This window comes from Ptychodera flava, chromosome 4, assembly GCF_041260155.1.
Source record: "Ptychodera flava strain L36383 chromosome 4, AS_Pfla_20210202, whole genome shotgun sequence".
Taxonomy (NCBI): Eukaryota; Metazoa; Hemichordata; class Enteropneusta; family Ptychoderidae; genus Ptychodera; species Ptychodera flava.
In genome coordinates, this window is record NC_091931.1 from 49,389,384 (window position 1) to 49,412,102 (window position 22,719).

General features: G+C 37.1%; 1 protein-coding gene across 1 annotated transcript; it reads right to left on the minus strand.

The window, feature by feature from the left end:
- Window position 1: 1 nt before the first annotated feature.
- LOC139132068 (HHIP-like protein 1) lies at window positions 2-15,048 on the minus strand. Its single transcript, XM_070698459.1, has 7 exons — window positions 14,020-15,048; window positions 11,279-11,430; window positions 4,852-5,018; window positions 4,255-4,413; window positions 3,841-3,994; window positions 2,575-2,726; window positions 2-1,806 (listed from the first exon to the last, which is right to left on the minus strand). The coding sequence occupies exons 1-7, from the start codon at window positions 14,905-14,907 to the stop codon at window positions 1,571-1,573; spliced, it is 1,908 nt and encodes a 635-aa protein (XP_070554560.1). The 5' UTR covers window positions 14,908-15,048; the 3' UTR covers window positions 2-1,570.
- Window positions 15,049-22,719: the final 7,671 nt, after the last annotated feature.

Here is a 22,719-nt window from a genome sequence, read left to right on the forward strand (position 1 = left end):
ATCACTTTGTAAGATTAATGTTTATTTTACATTGACAATGACAATACACTATAGCTTTCACAACACAGTTGATGAGATTGATTTAGTACTAACCCTGCACCACCACAGATTTACCATAAACTCATTGTTCTGTTGTGGACCTGTTTTACTGGAAATTGGGAATGAATATTCTGCAAGTGTTGTCACACAAGATCATCACTACTTACAGTGTTGAAAGAATGATCTAATGCGTCTATTTGGAAAGAAATTCTTTGAAGATCTACAGTGAAACCTATTTCTTACAGGGGAAATTTTCTAAGGCTTATTTCTGCACATTGGTCTTGTAGTTCGATTCTTTTGGAAAAAATCCTTCAACTTTACATCAAGCACTTTTCCCATAATGGTGCTAAAACAGGCATTTTAGGAACTAAAATAGGTATTGATTTAACTTGTATGGTGGATTCATTCACATACTCTAGGAGTTAATTCTTGCAGAATGTTGAACATTTTGCTTGTTATACAAGCTGTCCACACAGTCACTGCTGAAGTCACAATCTGCATTTGTATCAAATACAAGTCATCATATCTTCTGGAAAGTCCATAATGTTTGTTTTCTTTACTACATAATTCAATACAAAGTACCAAATATTTTACCCGCCAATAAGTTTTGATTTTCCTTTTAAATATATATACAAATTTTATCATCAGAAAAAATATTTATATCTCATGAAAGTTAAAGTTAATTTTTGTCATGATTTACAAAATGGTTACAATCTTATTGAAAATATATTCCTATGATTGTTGTGAAGTGAAATCTTACAATTAGCATGATGATCTAATTTGGAGTAATCATTTACCAGAACACACAATGTCACAGTACTGACATTGTCACAGTACTGACAATGTCACAGTACACACAAAGCATGAACAGCAGTATCACAATCTGTGATCACAAATCATAGCAACTACAATTATTTTCTTCAAGTTTTTCCCTTCATGTTCAAAAGAGTGAAAATTATATAACAGGTCAGAAAAAGCATGTCAGTAGATGGACTTGTACTTGGAAATTGACTATTAGACATGAGTCAAAGGTACACCATCCATGTAATCTGTAAGGGAATGTGATTTAGCACAGTGGGATATCAGAAGGATGCACTCTCTATTCATCTACTTTCAAGGTGAAGACAATTGAGAGACTGCAATGATCTAAAGACGGCATACTATGGCAATATCATGGCATTACTGTTGGTTTCCTGTGTTCTAAACAGACCCTCAACTTACTTGTACATGCTTGTACAGTTAGTACCTATAGAGAACAATAGATTGCAAATCCTGTAAAACTTCTACTTATAACTTACAGTATGTACAGTGATTGGAGCTCAGTTTTGACTGACCATTACGCAACAATGTCAAATCTGATTGGCTAGCTGAGTAAATACATTGTAGCCATGCAAAGCATCATGGGGAGTGATGTACAGTATGTGGAAAGTGATGGAGCTCATTTTTAATTGGCTGATACACAACAATGTCAAATCTGATTGGTTAGCTGAGAACATACATGGCAGTAATGCAAAGCATCACATGGAAGGAATCAAACATCAAACTGTTGCACAATATGTAACAACAGCAAGACACAAACGGTAAGTAGAGGCATCTCCATCTGATTGGCAGTTGCTATGGGAATATCATCCTCATCGCCAATTGTGATGGAATCAATTGTAGAACAGGTATCAGGATCAGATCGGCGTGATGGATCCATTATCTGATAGACAATGCCGGTTGCAGCTGTGTTGCTAGGGTTGGTAGTTGCCATCATGTACAGCTCACCTGCATTTGATGAAAATAGATAACAGGATGCGTGAGGAATGTAAAACCAGTATTAAGCCAATCCCAGTTTGCTTTCTACATCAAAGTTGAATACGTACATGAGAAATCATTCTGAAAAGTTAAGTTATCTTACCAGTCTCTTTAATCGTACATTGGATTGACAACACTAAATATTTTAAACTCATAATGTTTTTATGATTACATTTTCAATTTTGGTTCACATGAGTCAAGAATTTTCCTCAGATGGTTTTAAAACATGAAATTTTTTAAATAACATTTTCATCAATAGAGGTGCATCTTGCCCAACAAACCCAACTTTGCAAATAGAGTACCTGAAATTGGGTTGCTGGACAATGCTCTTTCTCTATTCATGAACATGGAATGTTTGGGTTTTGTTACCAATAACAGTCCCCTTCTGTTTGAATGTGTTATTCAGGATGGCTATGTGGTACCATTTAAGCTTTGTAACCACTAAACTTTGGACATGATTGAACAGGTTTTCTGGGGCCCTCTGGTATAATGTATTCTATCCTAAACCCTCATAACTCCCCAGCTTACTGATATTTGATGCAAAGTGCTTTCTTAGCCCACACTGTTAAATTTTTACTCTTGCTTGCTATGCAAGTATGAGTAACAAATGCATCACAATAAAAGATTGTTCAAACTATCACATTACAGAACCTTATTTTTGTCCAAAAGTTAAACAATTTTAAGTGCTTGAGCCTTTATATTTGTATCATTTTTGTTGAATTGTGAATATTTACCCACCTCCATCATCTTCACCAAAGGCAAGAATAAAATGTGGATTTTCCCACTGTCCTTCATAACCATGGTTACAAACGTCGTCGTCACCAAAACACAGGTCAAAGTTCAACCATGATTCCCCTGAACTTGGATTCTCTTTCAGAAACCATAGCTTCCTGCAAATTTATGATAAACCATCTGTATTAAGCAACAGGTCAGGACTTTTCATACCAACAGATCTTCAATGGTGTTTGTAGAAGCATTATGTATTTAACTCAGAAACAACTATGATTGCACTCATGCACAAACTTGTGTCTGATGAAGCATGCCAGGTGAAATATCTGAATGCCATTCCCACTGATTCTCCAAAATGTTCATGGAAACTTTGGAATTTACAGCGATATTTACTTCATTGATATCACTGATGAGAGGTTACACAGCAATGCTGACATCATTTGTATTCATCAGTGTATAAACAGCTGAGAGACTTGACGAACATTTCAGTAAATATAAACACACCTGGCATCAAAATTTTATTGATGAGATGTATGAAATAACCAAGAAATCAATATGGCCTGCAGAACAAACTAGAGTGTACATCATTTGTATATTATTTCCCTGCATACAAAGGCCTTTTTTTGCATTTCACTGTAAAAAAATCAACCAGATCTTACATGACAAATGACGACTTTTCAACTTCCCTTCATGCATTGTTTACTGTAAACGGCCAACAAAGACAAAGTAGATCTGCATGGAATAGGACCCATCATCCAAACATGGGCAACCAGATCAGGGAATGATATGGAAAATAATTTATACTGCATGGATGTGATATGGCACTTTGTTGGGATGTAAATCAAAGTACAGGTACATGTTAATGTCAAATATTTATGTATTTCCAACATTACACCAAGATTTGTGATGTGCTGGGACGTAAATTTATTTCTGGTAAATTATGGAGGATTAGCTTTTTGTACTTGTTCTGTTAGTGAATAGAGCATTTCACTTCAACAGATCTTTACGCCTGTAGTCAAAAATTTCAACTGAATTAAATCAATTTCTCAACATCAAATAAAAGACATCGATATCACCCTTTCATATATATTACAGGCATTCCATTGCTATGTTAACATAATCACAAACTGAGTCAATAGAAATCACACCAGTCGTCAAATTATCAAATTGCCAATTCATAATCTTTAGAAGGGTTCTGATCATCCCAATGTAACGTGTAAACTAACTCTGAGGGATTGGTCAGCCACAATACAAACTTTGTAGAAAGTTACCTACCCAAGAACATAGTCAGCATACACGTAGAGTCCCTGCAAGTTTGGAAAATTGCAACCTCTGTAGACAAATCCACCAACAACAGCATTGACATAACCAGTCTGTGCTGTGTGTTCATAGTAATGTATTGGTGCTATATCATCAACACCTACATCACCTGGTGAAGTGGGGAAACATGAAAATACACAAATTAATTAAGCACAAAATCTTGATTTCTAACTTATTTCTAAATACAGCATTGTAATAATTTCTCCAACCATATCAGGTGAACATAAACGATGATAAAAAGAGATTAATACCAGTGCAATTACTCAAGAAAGATTTGAAAGAATTTAGAAATCATAAATCAACGATATTCTGTAAAGTTGTAAAGTAAAAAAAAATCAAATACAATTGCCTTCATAGATTTATACATACCTGGATCTATGCATTCCTCAGTTAGGCTTGAATTTCTTCGACACAGATTTCCTTCCTTAAAGTACCATCCATAGTAACCACCTTTCTCAACCAAATCAATTTCCTCAGCCGTGCTATCACCAACATCACCGCAGAACATCTTTGTTGATGATTGGCTACCTAGGCAACACAAGTATTAACTTCATCCTTTAATTCATGAGCTTATTCTGTATGATGCTGCAAACCTGGTGTACATGTACACTAACACATCAACTGACTTTGGAAAGAATTTAACAATCATAAATCAGGTCACGGTCCTCGGGGGCCGTGATCAGGTCAAAAAAGAGACACACTCAATTTTCAATAATGAGACAGTTTCACTTATCATGACTGGTTACCTAGCAACATAAGTAGAAGTGTATTTGCTACCTACAACCACATACATAATGCACTAACTACAGTATAAAAAAATCATCTGATCGAAAAGAATTACTTGTATACATACTAATTATTGATGAAGCAAAATGGCAAGAGTAAATCCAACCTTGTGAACACTTGTGCTTTCCAGTCACAATATCAACATCAACATTGAATTCTGCCATCAAGGCTTTGTCTTACCTGCATCAATGGAACATCTCCATGGATTGCGAAATCCATATGCATAGACTTCCGGACGGGCATCATTGTCACCAACAAATGGATTATCCGGTGGTATTGAGTACTGATTACTATCGTCATCCTCTGTTCCAACATCAATTCTCAGAACAGATCCTAAAAGATTTGACCTGGTAAGGAATAAGTGATAGATACTGTGTTTACTTTTGTGGCAATAATGACCTACTAGGGTATCTGAATTGTCTATTATTCAATTTATTTAACCCTTTTATCACCATTTAGTTTGGCAAATTGAAACCCATTTTATGGTGATTGTGGACCTGTTCACAGGGAAATGTGGGTGACCAAGTTAAAGGTATGGAAATCGATCCCAGGGCCTAGGAGTGGCACATGTAAAACAGTGTGTATCTTTGCGTCAGAGGCCGAATAAATCTATTTATCCAGGAAATCTTAATCCCGACTGCTATGTTTGTACGCACATAGAGCCAGTCGACGTTAGGGACACAAAAACACAAACGAGGAACAAACAGGCAGTGGTTTTGAACAAAATCAATGTACCCGGTACTTCACCGATGTCTGTAACTCAGTACATGAAAATTGTCGTAGCTTGACGCACTTTGAACATAGCTCGTAACAAGTGACAGCGGAAAGCCCACAGAACTACGTGTACAACTGTAACAGCCACTCATGTAGTTGGCGCTCAGTGAAGATTTTTCGATCAACAACTTTGACGGATGATGGACTGACCTTTTCTACCGCAATTGTTATCTCCCTCGATTCAGCACAAAATTTTCGTATGGACTATTGATGCTGTGTTTACAGTTGTTACGTAGTGGTAAATCCTAGTCGTATTTCGACTGCTGCGTAAACAGTCACTGAATAAATTTTGCACGCATTTACGAGCACTGGCTATTACTACCGTTTTTAATCGAAAACCGTCCGTATACGCATATGACAGTTGTGACAAAAACAACACAAAAAATCTGGCGTACATTGTTACTGCATTACTTTGACCAAAAAATCACCCAAATGCCGAACGGTGATCATATGAACTCTGCTGCAGGTTTCTGGACTAAACGACCCCAACCGACCGGGTCCCAGTCAACTGTGCCGGGCTCGACGTCTACTCTATCAGCGTCAACTCAAACTTTCACTCCAGAAAACTTTACCCACAAACAGGGAATATACTAAATTTACCTTGAAAAATTTCAAACTTTGTATCGTATTGAAAAAATCTTACCGGGGCCACGGAGCAAATTAAAAAACCAACAAACCCCAACAGAAACAGTGGAATGATCATTAGTGTGCAAGGTCGCTGTATTATATGTCAGGGTGAAAAAATCTAGCTTTGAAATTTCTGGACTGTACAAACGGCGGGGCAGAATTAGACAAGATTACGACCAATGTGTTACCGCCGATGGTACATAACGTACTGTTGATAGCAGGTAGTTCGGTGTCCAGTGAGAACACGATTCCGAATATATCACGGCTGTTGATTTGAGCTGCCTCCGATCGAAAATTTTCAACACAAAGACATGATATCAATAATTTTGCGAGATTATAAGTACCCGCTGTCTTCTCGCCAAATAGCTGTGATCAAGATCATTATGATAGAAGCAATTGACCGCCGAACACCTGCTTGCTGATCTTATACACAACGTGTAAAAATTGATTATTCCTGCTGAGAAATACGACAGCAAATATTGCAATGTGAATTTCTTACTGTCTTCCTCGCAATGGTTTTGCATCTGTGTTTATTTTATCACGGTCACTGCACCATTTCTGACGATTTTTACTAACAAAGAATCAGTTCACACTCATCGTGGGAACACATTGCAAAGACGTTCACAAAATTTGCATCACATTCATCACATTACCGTAATCCCCGTTTCAAAGACGTAGGAAATGTATAATGATTTGTTTATCTTGAAAAATCCCGAACTGAAGCCTCTAAATACAAAATGATTTTTCTTCTGAACAACTTCCCGACAACTTTACAATCACACTCTGGTCATCACATGGCGGTTGTAACCGTACATGTGCTGCTGCCAATGGAGAATCAAAGACTTCAAATCAACAGTCAAAACGTACGGAAAAAGTATCAATATCCAAGCAATTAAAACAATAATTTTGATAAGGTCAATTTATTGTATATTATAAAAAATCTCCAGACCACTCGGAACAGCGTAAGATTATGATCTCACTCATTCGAATACTACACTCACACGGTAGGGTAAAAATATGGGAACTCAGATCGTTATATACTGCTTCCGTCAAACGAGTCCGCTTATCTAAAGACGGCAAAAATGGTAAAAAAGACGTAAAATGACCGTAATTATTATTGCTTGTCTCTGTAAATTTTGCCGACTATTCGTTAGTAGTTGTCGAATTTCTTGAGTTTGTCCGAAAACTATTTCGTGAATGACGTAAGTTTCAAGACACCCGAGTGCGAACGCAATATCGATATGGAGACTAGCAAAATCAGTCACAGACAATCGAGGAAGAACATAAGAGTCTATTAATCTGCGATTTAATTCATCCTAGGTTACCATGAAAGTAAAAAAGGTAATGTTGTGCCCTGGTTGGAAAGAAAAGTTGATTAAGTTTTCAAAAAAACGTCAGCTAATACTCGAACAATTTAGTAAAAAACTAGCTCAGAAAAACGTATAGAGAAGAACGACATCACCGATCACGGCGATCTTCAGACCTTTTATCATGTTTCAGTCTGAACGGTTAACATTTGATGCTATAATCTATGTCAAGTGTCTCTTTTTGGTCAAATCCGACAGAGATGAATCAATCACGATTTAGTTTCATCGCCCCGACCCGACAGGAAATAATGAAGCTCATGGGCACCTGTATACATGTAATCGTGGCATGAACCTATCCAATGCCCGTCCACTGCATGAGCCATTGACCGTGCATCGCGAGCAAACAACGGTTTTGGATGTCACGAGAGCATTCTTTTTCGCAGTCTGTGAGCGGTTGAGTGGTTTGGGTAGGCTGCATACATGTAGATCGAATCGAGTTGATTTCGGCGGAAAACAGTTAGAAAGTAGTTTTTCGTGCTCCGTCCAAATTGGATCCGCATGTTGCCGGTTTTGTCCATGGTAATCAGCAGAGCTGTGGTGGGAGGCCGTATAACGCCGGGAATACACGTCATCGTACGCAGGGCTATGCCACAACATACTTCCAAAGGCGATCTATCGTAAAATATCGTACTGCAGGTCAACAAAAACATCACCCATTCATAGGCCTACAGGTACACATATCAACGAACAAAAAGGGAGAGGCAATCTGCTTGAAACCATGAAGTAGTCCGTTTGTCTGAATTCATTGAGGCGCGTGTTCAGTAACCGTTGGTCAAGTTTTTTCGTTCAGTAGTAAGAATCGTTTATTCATTGTTGACATCGTAATCGATCCGATGTACACAACAAATGTTTGATCGTTTGGACCTTTGCGTGATTGGCAGCTGTTTGAATGCTTTCATCTATTGTTCGTTGGACGCTTCGAACACAGCATCGAAGCAGTTTTGGCATAAAAAATCAACTTAGAATGGAAAAAATGAGAGAATTTCGCCAACAGGGTGATGCCACAAGTATTCACAAAACGTAATATGTTGGAACAGTGCTTTAATTTACACCATGGTTGTTGAAAGATCCAGATTTTCGGGAGCATTCGTTGACGTTGTTACCATGTGCCACTCATGTTGGATTATGAATAATCCCCAGGAGATAGGGGGTATTTATAGGCTCCCCCTGCCTTTAAGCTAAAGATCTCAATATATGTGAATATGCATAAATGGTTCAGGTGAATGTACCGGTATGTATATATACTACAATAGCTTCACTTTGATGGTAAACAATTACTTTTCACAAAAACTTCCAATGGTTATAATCTTGAAAATCTTTATTTCGATAAACACAACTCGTAATGCTGAGGAGATGGATCACTCTAAAATCTCCATACCCTAGCTAAATGTATGCTTCAAGAAACAAAAATTGCGTGCCTTTCAAAGTGTGAGTTGTCCAACAAATATTAACTATCATGGTACATCTCACAGATTTTTCAAGAAAATTCCCCTCAATATGTTCATCGCAAGTGTTCCAAATACACACAACTGTCAAACTTACAACATAGAATGCAAAGCTGATAAACTAAACACCGCATATAATTCTTGATCTCGAGATTATGAAACTGCTACTAGCACTTTCGTTTCGCAGAATGTGTTTTTGATACACCTGTATATACCTATTTTTTCGTTGTATGCAAGGTAATTTGAGTTCCAATTCATGGGACAGAGAAAATAAACGTGGTGCCGACGTGTCCACGTCCAGGTGTGAAAAAAACCCATGCGGGTCTCTTGATACGTCTAGCGTCGTGAGAAAGAGAAAAAATTGTGGCGTTCACCTGTTCAAACAATAATGCTCGAAACAGGCAACAACCCTCTTGTCGCGACGATCGTTCCCGTCATTCACTGCACAGACAGTATGTCGCCAATTTTTGTCCATTTATACCCCTGAATGTGGTTTCAGTATCACTTGAGTCGTTTCTGTAAACGAACGAACACAGCACATTCACGGTCCGCTTGATTTCCGAGATGTCACGAACATTGAAAATCGTCGTGAACGAAGAGCAAGAAATCGCCATACGTGGTTTGTTTACCCACTTTGGGTGGGATTTTCAAACCGTTGATGCCATCGAACTATGTCGAACGACAAGCGAAGAAGACGGCACAAGACTTGGCATCGACTCATAGTCCCGCGAGACGCAGGTAAAGCCGAGTGTCCCTACTGTCTTTGCCAGCCGTGCGTGACAACTACAAGCAAGGGTGGTTAGGTACTGGTCAGGTACCTACTGTCCGTAATGCCAGTATCAGAAAACGCTTGTACAAGAAATACTGGACGCTCCTGGACAGAAGACAAGCCTGGCGTGATGAGCGTTATTTGGCAAAGAAGGCTGACAGAATGCGCTCGGACGGTTGCGTGATGACCAAGCGAGAAATCATGCCCGCTTGCGTCGTTCACCAGGCCCGTTCCCTGTATCCAAACCTTCCCGAGCAACCTTACAGTGGTCATCATTGGCACTGAGACGAGAACAAAGGTAATCTCTCGTGTGTGTTCCAAGTGAACACACACACAACAAAACGGCCCTTTTCAGGGCCACTACATATTTCCAAAAGAGAACTACCGTTATCATTTTACCGACTGGTATTATTCCTACCCTCTACGCTCATTAGCGTTTATAATGTCAGTTGATTTGTTGGATAACAGAAATTGATATGTTTGTACCGTATCTTACATGTTAGCATTGCAAACGTTTACCGATTTACACCTGCAGCGCGTCGGTTTTTGATTGACAGCTTGCAGGCCTTTGTTATGGCCGCTTGCCACGCTAGTTGAAGACAAAGAGAAATAACTTCATCGATCAAAATCACCTTTATTTATGCTCGAATCGTAAAATATTTTCGATACATTCAATCACTAGACATTCATAGTTAGGTACACGTGCACGGACGTCTAAGTTTCTTCGACAGTGACCACTATAGGGCATGGTTTCAGGGAGCGATCGAGCATGACGCTGCAAGACACGCTTTGCATAAACTGAATTCCAACTGGGCAGCTTGCTATTTATACCCCGCCCTGGCCTTTAACAGTCTTATGAATGAGTCAGAGATATTTCATGCACATGTGAATATTCATCAAGAGTAAGTATGACCCCTTTTTTGGTCTTGTTTGTGAAAGCATTATATGTATTTATGTCTCTGAAAGCTGTTTTCCCAAATTGATATTTCTACGCTCATTAACAGTAAAGTAACAGTAAAGTAGCAATTAAGTAGTTCACTTTGATGTGTAAATCACTAAACTTTGAGACTAATGCTCTGGTTTGAATACAGATATTTGGATACAATGTAGCCATCTAATAAATATCAAATATTGGTTTGAATACAGATATTTGGATATGACGTAGCCATACTGGTTTAAAGGGCTATTGTTGTCCAGACCTTGTTGTAAACAATCATGTTGCAGCACTGAAATCTTTTTGAAAAAACGCACAATTTGCACTGGATCACAATCGTACAGAAAAGGCATGTATAATTTGATGAAATTATCAAGGCATTTTACATTTCACAATCAAGTATGGAGATTGTACCACATGTAACAGTTTTAAGTATATCTTCTGCTCTTCTATAAAACATTTCACAATTGAGTCAAAAGTTAAGTGGTTAGGCCAAATAAAAAATGTGTTTCCACTAACATGCCTACCAAAATTAGGGTAAATAGGTCAGAGATTTTCTTGTTTGATGGCTGAGACACATAAAATATTGTAAAAATTTAGAGAATTTACATGTATAATTAAATGAAATCATGATTGTACATTACATTTTGGTATATACACAGGGCAAAAAAGGGAGAGAATGCTTGCTTACTTGTCAGTTGCCGTTTCTTCGTCTGCGCCGCCATAACCAACTGTAATGTAGAGGTAGTCATCCATATCATTATCAAATAGAAGCTGGCCTCCATTTTGTCCAGCTCCAGGCTGCTTTATCTCCAATATAACTTTCTCCGAGTCAGGATCTGCCTGAAAAGGTACAAACAATAACATATTGTAGTACATCACAAGTATATTTAGCAACTGAGACCTTGGGAAAACATATTGACAAGTTTCATTTCTTTCAAATGGGCAACTGATATGGTAGTGCTTGATCTGCAATTATTTATGGTTGTGTTTATTTCAGTTTGAAAGACGATGTTACAGCAAACATCAATATCAATTGAACACCTTATATTTTTTCAGTATCCTATTTCATTTAGATGGAAATAAATTTAAAAGGTAAGTGTCAGTATCATCTTTCAAAGTCATACATTAAAGCATTGTAATGTACTTGCAATATTTAAACACTTTCATGGCTTGTCACACTTGCCATGTTGATATGTTGGTGAAAATCTAGACTCGCCTGCTGGTCATTTGGCATTTATAATAGCTCTCATGATCACATCACCATTAACATGACAGAGTTTGTGAAACTTTACTCAATTTACTAGATATTATGAATCAATAAGCCTACACACGTGGGGAAAGTTGTATTAGAAATCCAGTGAAAAAAGCAGATGGAGAAATTTATGTCTGCTAGGAAGAAGATGCAAATAGAGATTACAGATTTAATCCTTTGATCCCAGTAGAAACTATGGAAGTAAAGCAGTCTACAGATACAAACATCTGTATTTTACTCAGACAAAAGAATATTATGTCATCTCTGGTCTCTGTGGCTATGACAAAGCGAAGAACTCCGCATGTTTCTAATTAAAGCAATAAAACAGTCTCAACCTTGCGATAGACAAAAGTACATTTTTGTCTGTTCATTCTGGACATTCATGCACATGCTATGACAAGCAAAGATACCTGATATGCTACAATTTGAACAGGTCAATAGTTTGCAATGATGTAAAAATCCACTGGTGACAGATCAATGTTGCTAGTTTTCCTGCCTTTGCCTTGACCAACTAACAAGAAAAAATCATGGGAGAGGAACAAATAGCACCCTGGGTGAGAGAAACTGAAAATGAAATGTATCACATCATCTAGGTAGTACTTACATGAAAGTCTATTATATTTTAGTCACATATTATTCTTTACTATTGAGGCCAGCATAAAAAATGGCACTGCATTAGATAATTATAATATTGAAGAACCTAGCTAGTATCTTCTACATAGTGCATGTGCTTTTCATTCAAACAGTTCATTTCTGTGAAAGATCACTTTGATTTAAAAATTTCTGTGTCAGCACAGCAAGACATTTAAAATTCATTAAACGACATATAGTCTGTAGTCAGTGTGTCTGGCTGCTGTGATCTGCATGTGATCCAACAGGTGGTTTGGAGTAGTCTATATGAGCTAGCTTGCAGTACTCCCATCAGGGGATGCTATATCCGTGGTGCATAAAACACCACTACAAAATTTTACCATAGCAATAATAAGATATTCTGTTGCATTTCAAATTCAAAGCAAACTTTATTTTTGATTAGATTCAAATAATTCAGTTCGAAACAATTCATCTATTGACAAGTACATTCAGATACTGGGGTATATTTCAATTTATTACTGCAAAATACCCTACGTACAGTATCAACTGTATAGAAATTAATGTGGGTGACACTACTACCACAATTAAGATTCTTACCAAGTTTTTATAAGTTTTTCCCAATAATTTAACTCAAATAAATCGGTCAAAAAACTATAGTTCACATAGCTCAACTTGATACAAATATCACAAACAAATGACAACTCATCTAAGTAGCTTGTCTGACCTTGAAATCCTGGACAGAAATTTAATTAGGAAATCACTGCTTTCTACACCCTTATTAAGGGCCTTCCATCATAAAACTTCAAGACATGCATTAAAAAATACATTGAACCCAATCTCGAACTCATATCAAGGTATATCGCACTACTCTAACTGACACCGTGACTTGCAAAAAAGACATGGAAGCTTTTGATTCCTCCAATAGAATTCTATTTGTTCTGAATGTGGATAATCTTTTATGATCAATTGACCCTTAATATGACCGGGGTCAAAATGAGCTATCTTGAAATTTTAATAAAATTCTCAGTATACACAATATATTTATTTATGACTTGATCATATGTTCATTTTCCCTCACTCTGGCCGATATGAAATCAATGAACTGATCATTGCACTTAAAAATTCTGAGTAGCTAAGTAATCGTGAAACGAGATGAGAATCTTCATTTTCTTGAGTTCTCATCGCTATTTTTGGAAAGCTAATGGAAAGTTTTACAAAGTATTTATGTATTCTGCTCTGCTACCTTTTCAGGGATTTAGATTTTCCCTCAGTGCAAAAGTTAAAGATGATACATGCATTACATTCACCTCTCTCTCTGTCTCTGCAGGGTCTCTGTCTCGGTCTTTTTCTCTCTATTTAAAATTTACTTCAAGTAAGTACAAAGTAATTATATCTGTTAATAAAGTTTCATTTATCTTGTAATCTATCACGTATTGATAAGTGAACAAAAGAATTTATTCTTTTTTTAATTTTTTTATGGGAATATTTATTTCTTCATTTGCACAAAAGAATAAGTACAAATTAGGGGTTATGCCCCTCCCCTTCAAGCTAATGAGAACAAGTATATTTAAAGAAACACTTTTTACCTTGTTTGGTTCTTCTGACACCGAAAATCTTGAAACTTTACTGATGTGGTCTGAGTTTTCATCAGTCGTCCGTGCACTGTAGTACACGTAGAAATGTCCATTTGAATGATATCGAGGATGAAAAGCCAGCCCAAGTAATCCCCTCTCGTCTCCGGGAGTATCCGTGGTGAAGACTCTGTCCTGAATATCTAAGAACGGTTCTTCAAGCAGTGTTCTTTTGCCGTTTTCATTTTTATCGATAACCTTCACAACCCCCAAATGTTCCGCCACAAAGAAACGGCCACTTCCGTTACGTGGGTGTGTCAGCACCAGAGGGTTGCGTAAACCTTCAGCGAGTTTCCTGATGCAGACGCAATCGAGTTCTCCGAGTGGCTCACCTGTATCTGTACCAGAGAGGTCGGGATAACATGTATCTTCATCTTCAGTTGACGATGCGGCACAGAACGTCGCAGCATTAGAAGATGAAGCTTTCTCGCTGAGCAATCTATCGGCAACTTCTGGACAAGCAGTGTAAAAATTATGACAGAACTCACCACACAGACCGACATTGGCCCGGAAATTGGTATTCCCATCAGATTCACTAGACAGGTAGAGGTCGAAACTATGAGGGGAGCATTGCAAACACGTCAGGTTTTTGAAATGCTCATAGCAATAGGTGGAGTCGCGGTCGTCACTGTTAAGCTTTGCCCATTCCGTTTCTACATACTCTTTGACGTGAAGGTCCTGCTCGACGTTGCAGCAGCCGAAATCAGAGAATGCGCGACAAAAGTTCAGAGTGCCCTCAGGTGAAAACGGCGGTAGATTGTCGATACATTTTGTTTGCGTTGTGAAAGTGACAGGTATTTTGAGAAAAAGATAAAAAGTAACCAGAAAACTTCCCGAAAACATAACAATTTAGTTTCAAACAACTGTAAAAATTAAACTGACTACGCTAGTTGGTGACTTTCCTTCGAAGCGAAGCGGAGAGAATGCGGGTAGTGTAGGAAGTAATGAGGGCGCGCACGTCGAAAACTTATTCACAGTCTAATCGATCAGTTCATTTGCATAAAAAATCTACATAAATTAGTATTCAGAACGTAGTCCAGCCAATCACGCCACTGGATCTACGCGTCAATCGACTAATTTCTCGCCCCTTGTTATGAAAATCATGACCTTTTCTTTTCAAATGTAGATTTCGGGGTCAAAATCTCTATTTGGGGATACCAAGCCTCTATATGAAAACATATCACGGTCCAAACCCCGCAAACAGATAGCTGCGTTTCCACAGCTAGATCCAAACTTACTTCCTCGGCGAGAAGAAAAAATTCACCGATGCTTTTTGAAATATTAAATTTCGATTTTCGCGCCTGCATTGCATCTTGACGATATACACGATATGTACGTATGGCAAGTCGCGAATGACACAAAGATATACGATTATGACTACACTTGTTACTCGACAGTGCAGTGCAAAGTTGTACTATCGTTTTACAAAAACATGTCATGGGTGAATGAAAGACAGACCATAATGCCGGTTAGCTCTGCATGGCAGGGCTGTGTGTTACCTTTAACTTTATTGACGTTATTCCCTCAAAGGTGAACATAGTCAAGAACTAATACTACAAAAATAAGAAAAGGATACTTATCAAAAAATAATATATATAAGACTTTATGGAGAATATGAAATGTTGGGTAATCTTAAAAAATATCTGTTTCTTGGATAAATGTTGTGAGGTATATCATGCTATCTGTATTGCTCATTATGTAGCAAAATTTGGCTTGCAAATCCCAGTTGTTGAAGTTTTCATTGTTGACTGCTATCGAGTCTAACAATTTTTGTCGTGATTGTGTATGACATGGACAACACATGATATAATGAAATTCGTCCTCAACTTAGTATCACACCTATTACAAATTCTGTCCTCAGCTTTTAGTTTTGGTCTCATGTGTCTACCTTTCTCAATCATCAGATTATGGTCACTTATTCTCAGCTTGGTAATGTATTTTCTGTCATTTTTATCCTTGATACAGCTTAAATACTTTTCCATTTTAAAATCTGTTTTAAACTTTCTATAAATGCGTAATTTGTTATTCTCTCCTGATGATGTCTTTTCTGCATTAACTTCATTTTTCCATTTTAAAATGTAGTCATTACTTATCTTATCTGTTAAGTTTTTCACACTATGTTTATCATTTTGCCAAAAATTACCAACACTCTCCAATCCTGTAATTTCTTGCATTGCAGTTGCCCAGGCCATGTTATTGTTAGTACAAAATACCATCACCTCATGGATCAAAGTATTTTCTTTCTTAGTGTATGTTCTATACCAATATTTAACCATCATTTTCTTGATAAAAGTTAAAAGAGGATGCCTGCCCATCTCACCTCTCACTGCTAAATTTGTTGCTGACTGATTAACTTGGAGAAGTATTTTACACAACTTAAGATTCAATTTTTCAATTGGTGTCCTATCTGAATATTTCTCAGTTCCCCAAATTTCACATCCATAAGTTAGTATAGGCCTAATAACATGGTCAAAAATATGAATCCATGCATGAATATTTATGTTAGCTGATGAACTGACCAATTTTCTAATATAAAAGAACGCTTTCAGTGCCTTCTTGTATAGAGGCTCCTTTGCAATGTCAAACTTCCCATTACATTTGAAGTCTATGCCTAAGTATTTGTAGCTTTGAACAATTTCTAATTTCATACTATTATAATAAAAGTTATATCTATGACGAAGGACCCTAGCATTCTTGTTGAAAACAATGACTTTGGTTTTGTTAGTGTTGACTTCTAAATTCCAGTCATTACAATATGAATGAAGTTTATCAAAGCAATTAATGCTGTAATCCAGCCTCTGATTCTGAAATTAATACAAGATCATCAGCATATAATAGGAAATTGATCAGAGACTGTCCTAAATTAACTGGTTCACACCTATCATCAAAGTAACCTGATAAATCGTTAACAAACAGATTAAAAAGAATGGGACTAATATTGCAACCTTGCCTAACTCCTCGCATTGATTTGAACTGTCGTGTGATTCCACCATTAAGTTTTATACTGTATTTGACTTCGTCATACATACTTTTAATTATTTGATAAATATTGCCATTAATATTGTGTGTTAGTAACTTATAATAGAGCCCTTGACGCCAAATACTATCAAATGCCTTTCTAAAATCAACAAATCCTACAAACAACCTATTTACATTTTTCCTTTTATCCTTCGCATTTTCAATGTTTGATTTACTAATATACTTATCAATAACCGATTTTAAGATGAACATGTTGTCTGTTGTTCGAAATCCAGGCCTAAACCAGCCTGATATTGACTTAGAATATCATGACTCTCAACATATTTATGTAATCTGTTATTCAAAACTGAAGTGAAAAGTTTTGAGAGACAACTTGATAGAGCTATCCCTCTGTAGTTATTTGGGTTATTTTTATCCCCTGATTTGAAAAGTGGTTTTATAATGCTAGTGCGCCAAATGTCTGGAAACCTTTTTGAATTTAAAATACTATTAAAGAGTTTTGTAATTGGTTTCAGAAGGACAGACTGACCACTTATTAACATTTCATTGATTATTTTATCATCACCTGGCGACTTTTTCTTTTTTAACTGTTTAATTGCCTTCATGATTTCAGTGGAAGTAATATCCCCATTCAATTCTTCATTAATTTCCTTACTTTCTAGCTCCTTTATAATTTTGTCTAATTTTGAACTATGGTTATATTTCTTATTTTGATTTGAGAAATGCTTGATCCATTCCTCAACACTTATACTATTACTGATATCATCATTTGTTGGTAAGGAATTGTTGGTTTTTAATTCTTTCAATGCACTCCAGAATTGATCTAAGTTACCACCATTCACTTCCGTGATATTATTTAAAAGATTCTCCTGGTACATTCTCTTTTTAGTTCTAATTAACTTTTTATACTCCTTCTTAAGTTGAAAATAGCGACCTCACATATGGGTCATTTGGATATTTCACAATAAGTTTACCCATTGCTCTAACTTCACGTTTTATTATAAAACATGATTTGTCATACCATCGACGACCTGTTTTCTTTTTCACATTGCCTTTCTTTATAACTTTATGAGTGCAGGTTTTGAGTGACATGTCTGCAGCCGTGTAAATTATATCATTCAAGCCTTGTACAGCATCATCAATATTACCAGTCAATAATTAGTGTGTAAATACTGAGTAATTTTGGAACTGATGGTGGGCTTTGGAGAGCCTCTTGATACTTCTCAGTTAATTGAACTTTGTTCCCATAAATATCTTTTGGGAAGGGGGTTAAGACGTGTACTGTTGTCCACATTTTCAGTTCTGACTTGCCCAGTGAGTGCAAAAGATAGTGGACAATGGTCTGATAAGTGGGTCAATTGGTGAACTCTCAAGTATTGAATTTAAAGTGAAGGCTTGATTGTGCAATTACATAGTCCACAAGGCTTGAGCCGTTATATGTGTAACATGTAAAATCTCCATACAAGTCACCAATTTTTCTGCCATTGACAATTTTCATGTCTGTTGATAAACAGAGGTCATAAGTTTCCTTCCATATGAATTGGTATTATTATCCTTACTCAATCTTGCTCTGAAATTATCTATAGCATACATATTTGGTAATGTAATATGGTCTCTTGAGTCATCTGTAACGTAATCATCAAGTCTTCCTGTATGTGCATTGAAATCACCCATAATAATTATTTCACCCTCGAATGAGTAATTGATTATTTCTTTTTCAATATCTTCAAAGAGAGTATTTACCTTCTCTTTGTAAATGGATGAATTATCTGGTGGGAAATATGTTGCACAGATGAATATGTCTCTTTTCAAAGTTAAAAAAAGTTTTATCTAGTTTAACCCATATTGTATCAGGTATAATCGTAGAGATTTTCTGTACTCCTCTTTTATATTTATGTTTGAACAGAAATATAGTACCACCAGAGTTTCGTTTTGCTGTTTTCTTTTTTTTCCTATCACTACGAAAATAACTAAAATCAGACAAGGAAAAATTGTCTACAGAATCTAACCAACTTTCTTCTAAAGCTACAAAGTCAAAAGAATTAATAGTATTCAAGAAGTCTTGGTCATTCAGCTTCTGTTTGACTCCTTGAATGTTCCAAGTCATAAAAGTTAAGGTGTTATCCACCTGTTGTTGATAAGTCGAGGTCTCCGATAAACACATAACAATGGCCAACTAACGACTGTTACTCTACTAGTAACATGGTTGTTTTAACAGTATCATACACACTTATACAAAATTTTTCAAAAGAGCTATCAGCGAATGGACTATCTGGTCATTTTTATTTTGCACAGCATCTTCCCTCCCAGTACTGTTATACAGTGGCTTTGTTTGACGATGTTGATATTGTTTATTTCCATGTGATCGGTACTGCCCTGTAGCCTGTCTGTTGTACTGCACTGGTTGACCTCTCCTGATGAATTCACTCCTGTTGCCATGACCTGACCTCGTAGATTGACCCTGACGAGCTCGCTTTTCGTTTCCATCCATCATCGCCCATTTCATATCTGCTACTAGTAACTTGACACCATCCCTTTCAATGTGTGTTCCATCCTTTGCAAACAGATGTCCACTCGTTGCCAACTTCCTATGTTGTATGAATACCAGCTTTTCATTCTTATTGCAGAATTCTTTAATGTTATTGTTAATTTCTGTAATATCAACATTAATCGTATCACATCCAATCCTAGGTAAAATTGCAGAGATTCCAATTTTGGCGTTTGGATATTTTGTGTTGCAGTTTCAGCCATTGTTTGGAGTGATGTCAGTACTGATTGTTTGTTTTTCTTTGTTAAGTCATTTGTTCCCACATGGCAAATTACAGATGATAATTTTGTGGGATCAAAATTTGAATCCTGAATTTTTTGGACAGCCTCTTCAGTTGTGTATACCAAATATTTCTCTGCAATGTTTGGTCTATACATCTGGTCTATATTCACACCGTTGATAAGTGAGTCACCAAGTAGAACATGCTGTACTGATGCCAGATCCTTTTGGATGTGTTGTGAGGTACTGGTAACTGTAACTTCCTGACCGGTTTCTAGATTTCTGTTCTGGACGTGTTGTGTAGTTGAGACTGATGCATATGTCTCACTCAGCATTTCATCAGTTACCGGCGTTACACGGCCTCCCACCACAGCCCTGCAGACTGATATAGAAAGAACCGCTGGTCCACCTGCAGAAACACAGCGGGCAGTTTATCCAAAGGGTCCTCAGGCTCCGATGATGATGACGTTGTTGTTTTTATTTATTGTTGTTGTTGTTGTTGTTGATAGTATTTGCAGAAAAGAACAAAGTATGCGCTGCGAAATTCAATACAGCCTAACTATACATGTGCGTTGCAGCCTAACTAAACTATGCGTTGCAAATTCAATACAGCCTAACTATACATGTGCGTTGCAAATTCAATACAGCCTAACTATACATGTGCGTTGTTGCCTAACTATACATGTGCGTTGCAAATTCAATACAGCCTAACTATACATGTGCGTTGTTGCCTAACTATACATGTGCGTTGCAAATTCAATACAGCCTAACATTACCCAAGGGTTGTCACTTCATTGCCACACACTTTTTTTCAATCGCCAAAAATGCACCTAGCAAGCATCGAAATCGGTAAAATTCGACGTAGGGTCAAAGCACTAGTCCTTCTCAATCATACTCAGACATTTTTACTTCTTGCCGATGAAAAGTCGACAAATCGGCAGGTTTTTCAATGCATCTAGTCGTCTCTTGATTCCAGATTTAAAAGGCCCCGCGAAAGATCTAGTCACGTGGGCGCATTTCAATTGAACCAATAGCAGAGCACGTACTGAACGAATGGGCCCGACGTGAAAACCCGGCAGTAACGTAAGTTTCTCACGTCTTTGGAAAGAACGTTCTCTTGCTATGGGTGAACTGGAACTGTTAAAGTTACCAGAATTTCATACGCAGACGAACGCAGACAGTCACCCATAGTCTTCAAAAGACATAAGAAACTTACGTTACTGCCGGGTTTTCACGCTGGCCCATCCAGCTCTGCTATTGGTTCGATTTGAAATGCGCCCACGTGACTAGATCTTTCGCGGGGCCTTTTAAATCTGGAATCAAGAGACGACTAGATGCATTGAAAAACCTGCCGATTTGTCGACTTTTCATCGGCAAGAAGTAAAAATGTCTGAGTATGATTGAGAAGGACTAATGTGCTTTGACCCTACGTCGAATTTTACCGATTTCGATGCTTGCTAGGTGCATTTTTGGCGATTGAAAAAAAGTGTGTGGCAATGAAGTGACAACCCTTGGGTAATGTTAGGCTGTATTGAATTGCAACGCACATGTATAGTTAGGCAACAACGCACATGTATAGTTAGGCTGTATTGAATTTGCAACGCACATGTATAGTTAGGCTGTATTGAATTTGCAACGCATAGTTTAGGCTGCAACGCACATGTATAGTTTGGGACGATTCAGAATTTACTTTCCAGGGGAGGGTGGAGGATTTTCTATTTTCTCGGTGATTTTTTTCCATGGCCCCCCCCCCCCTAGTAAATTATAGAAAAAATCTATGGCCCCCCCCTCATCTTTCGTTTTTTTTTTCCATGCCCCCCCCCCTAATATATACATGCATGCTTATACATTATAGACATATCCAGACATATCCAGTATAACAAGTTGCAGGAACTGTAGTGGACATTTAATCGATGATATAACAAATCATTTCAGGGTTATATGACTATAAAAAGAATGATTTGCAGGGACTGCAAGTGGCACACTTTTGGAAAGGGTAGCAATAAACATATCTGGTTGTAAATTTCTGAAGAAAAGTTAATTACTAAATATGAATACTTTTTTCGTTATGTCTCACTGATACATATGATGCACACAAAGACAAGCAAAGATGTCAGTTAGAAATGGTGAACAGTAAATCAGAGGAGCAGATAATTGGCAAAGTGATATATATCTTGAAGTTTAATGGTACATCTCATTTGCAGATATCCAGATATTTCTGGAAAGTGAGATGTACATATACATGCACACGTTCAGCATACATTTTCATTTGATGATGCTGAATATTGCAGACTCACGTGAAAGTTTTAAACATTAGGAATTAAAATTGGTGAAAGCCAACTTGTTTTTAATTTTCTCTTTTTTTCTATTTGGTTGTCATAAAACCAAGTTGCTGCCACTGAAAGCAACAATGCTGAGGAATGTTTTAGAACATTTCTTGAACAAAACACCTTATCCAAAACATGAATTCACATGTTATTCTGCTCATTCCATTCACAATCCACTGTTCATATTAAAATGCAGATAACCCTGTGTAAGTCAAAATTCACATTTTGTCAGCAGTATTTTTCAAAATTGACAGAGCATTCATATTTTTCAAATTTTTTCACAAACTTTAATTTTAAAATAGTCATGATGCGCATGTTTTCAGATGACACGAAACAATACATGTTAATTTGTTTTTTTGCCTTTTCTGCCAGCCGCCACTGTGAAATCTTTGATTATACATATCAGAATGAATGGGACACAAAAGTATTAGCATCAATACACAATGTGTAAGCCTATCCACATTTCTCCTAGCCTCATACACACTGAGATCACTTCTTGGACTACAGCAAATTTCTTGTGTACACAATATTTCAACAATCCGACACCATAGCATTTGTGCAGTGCCACATGGTCTTCTGGAT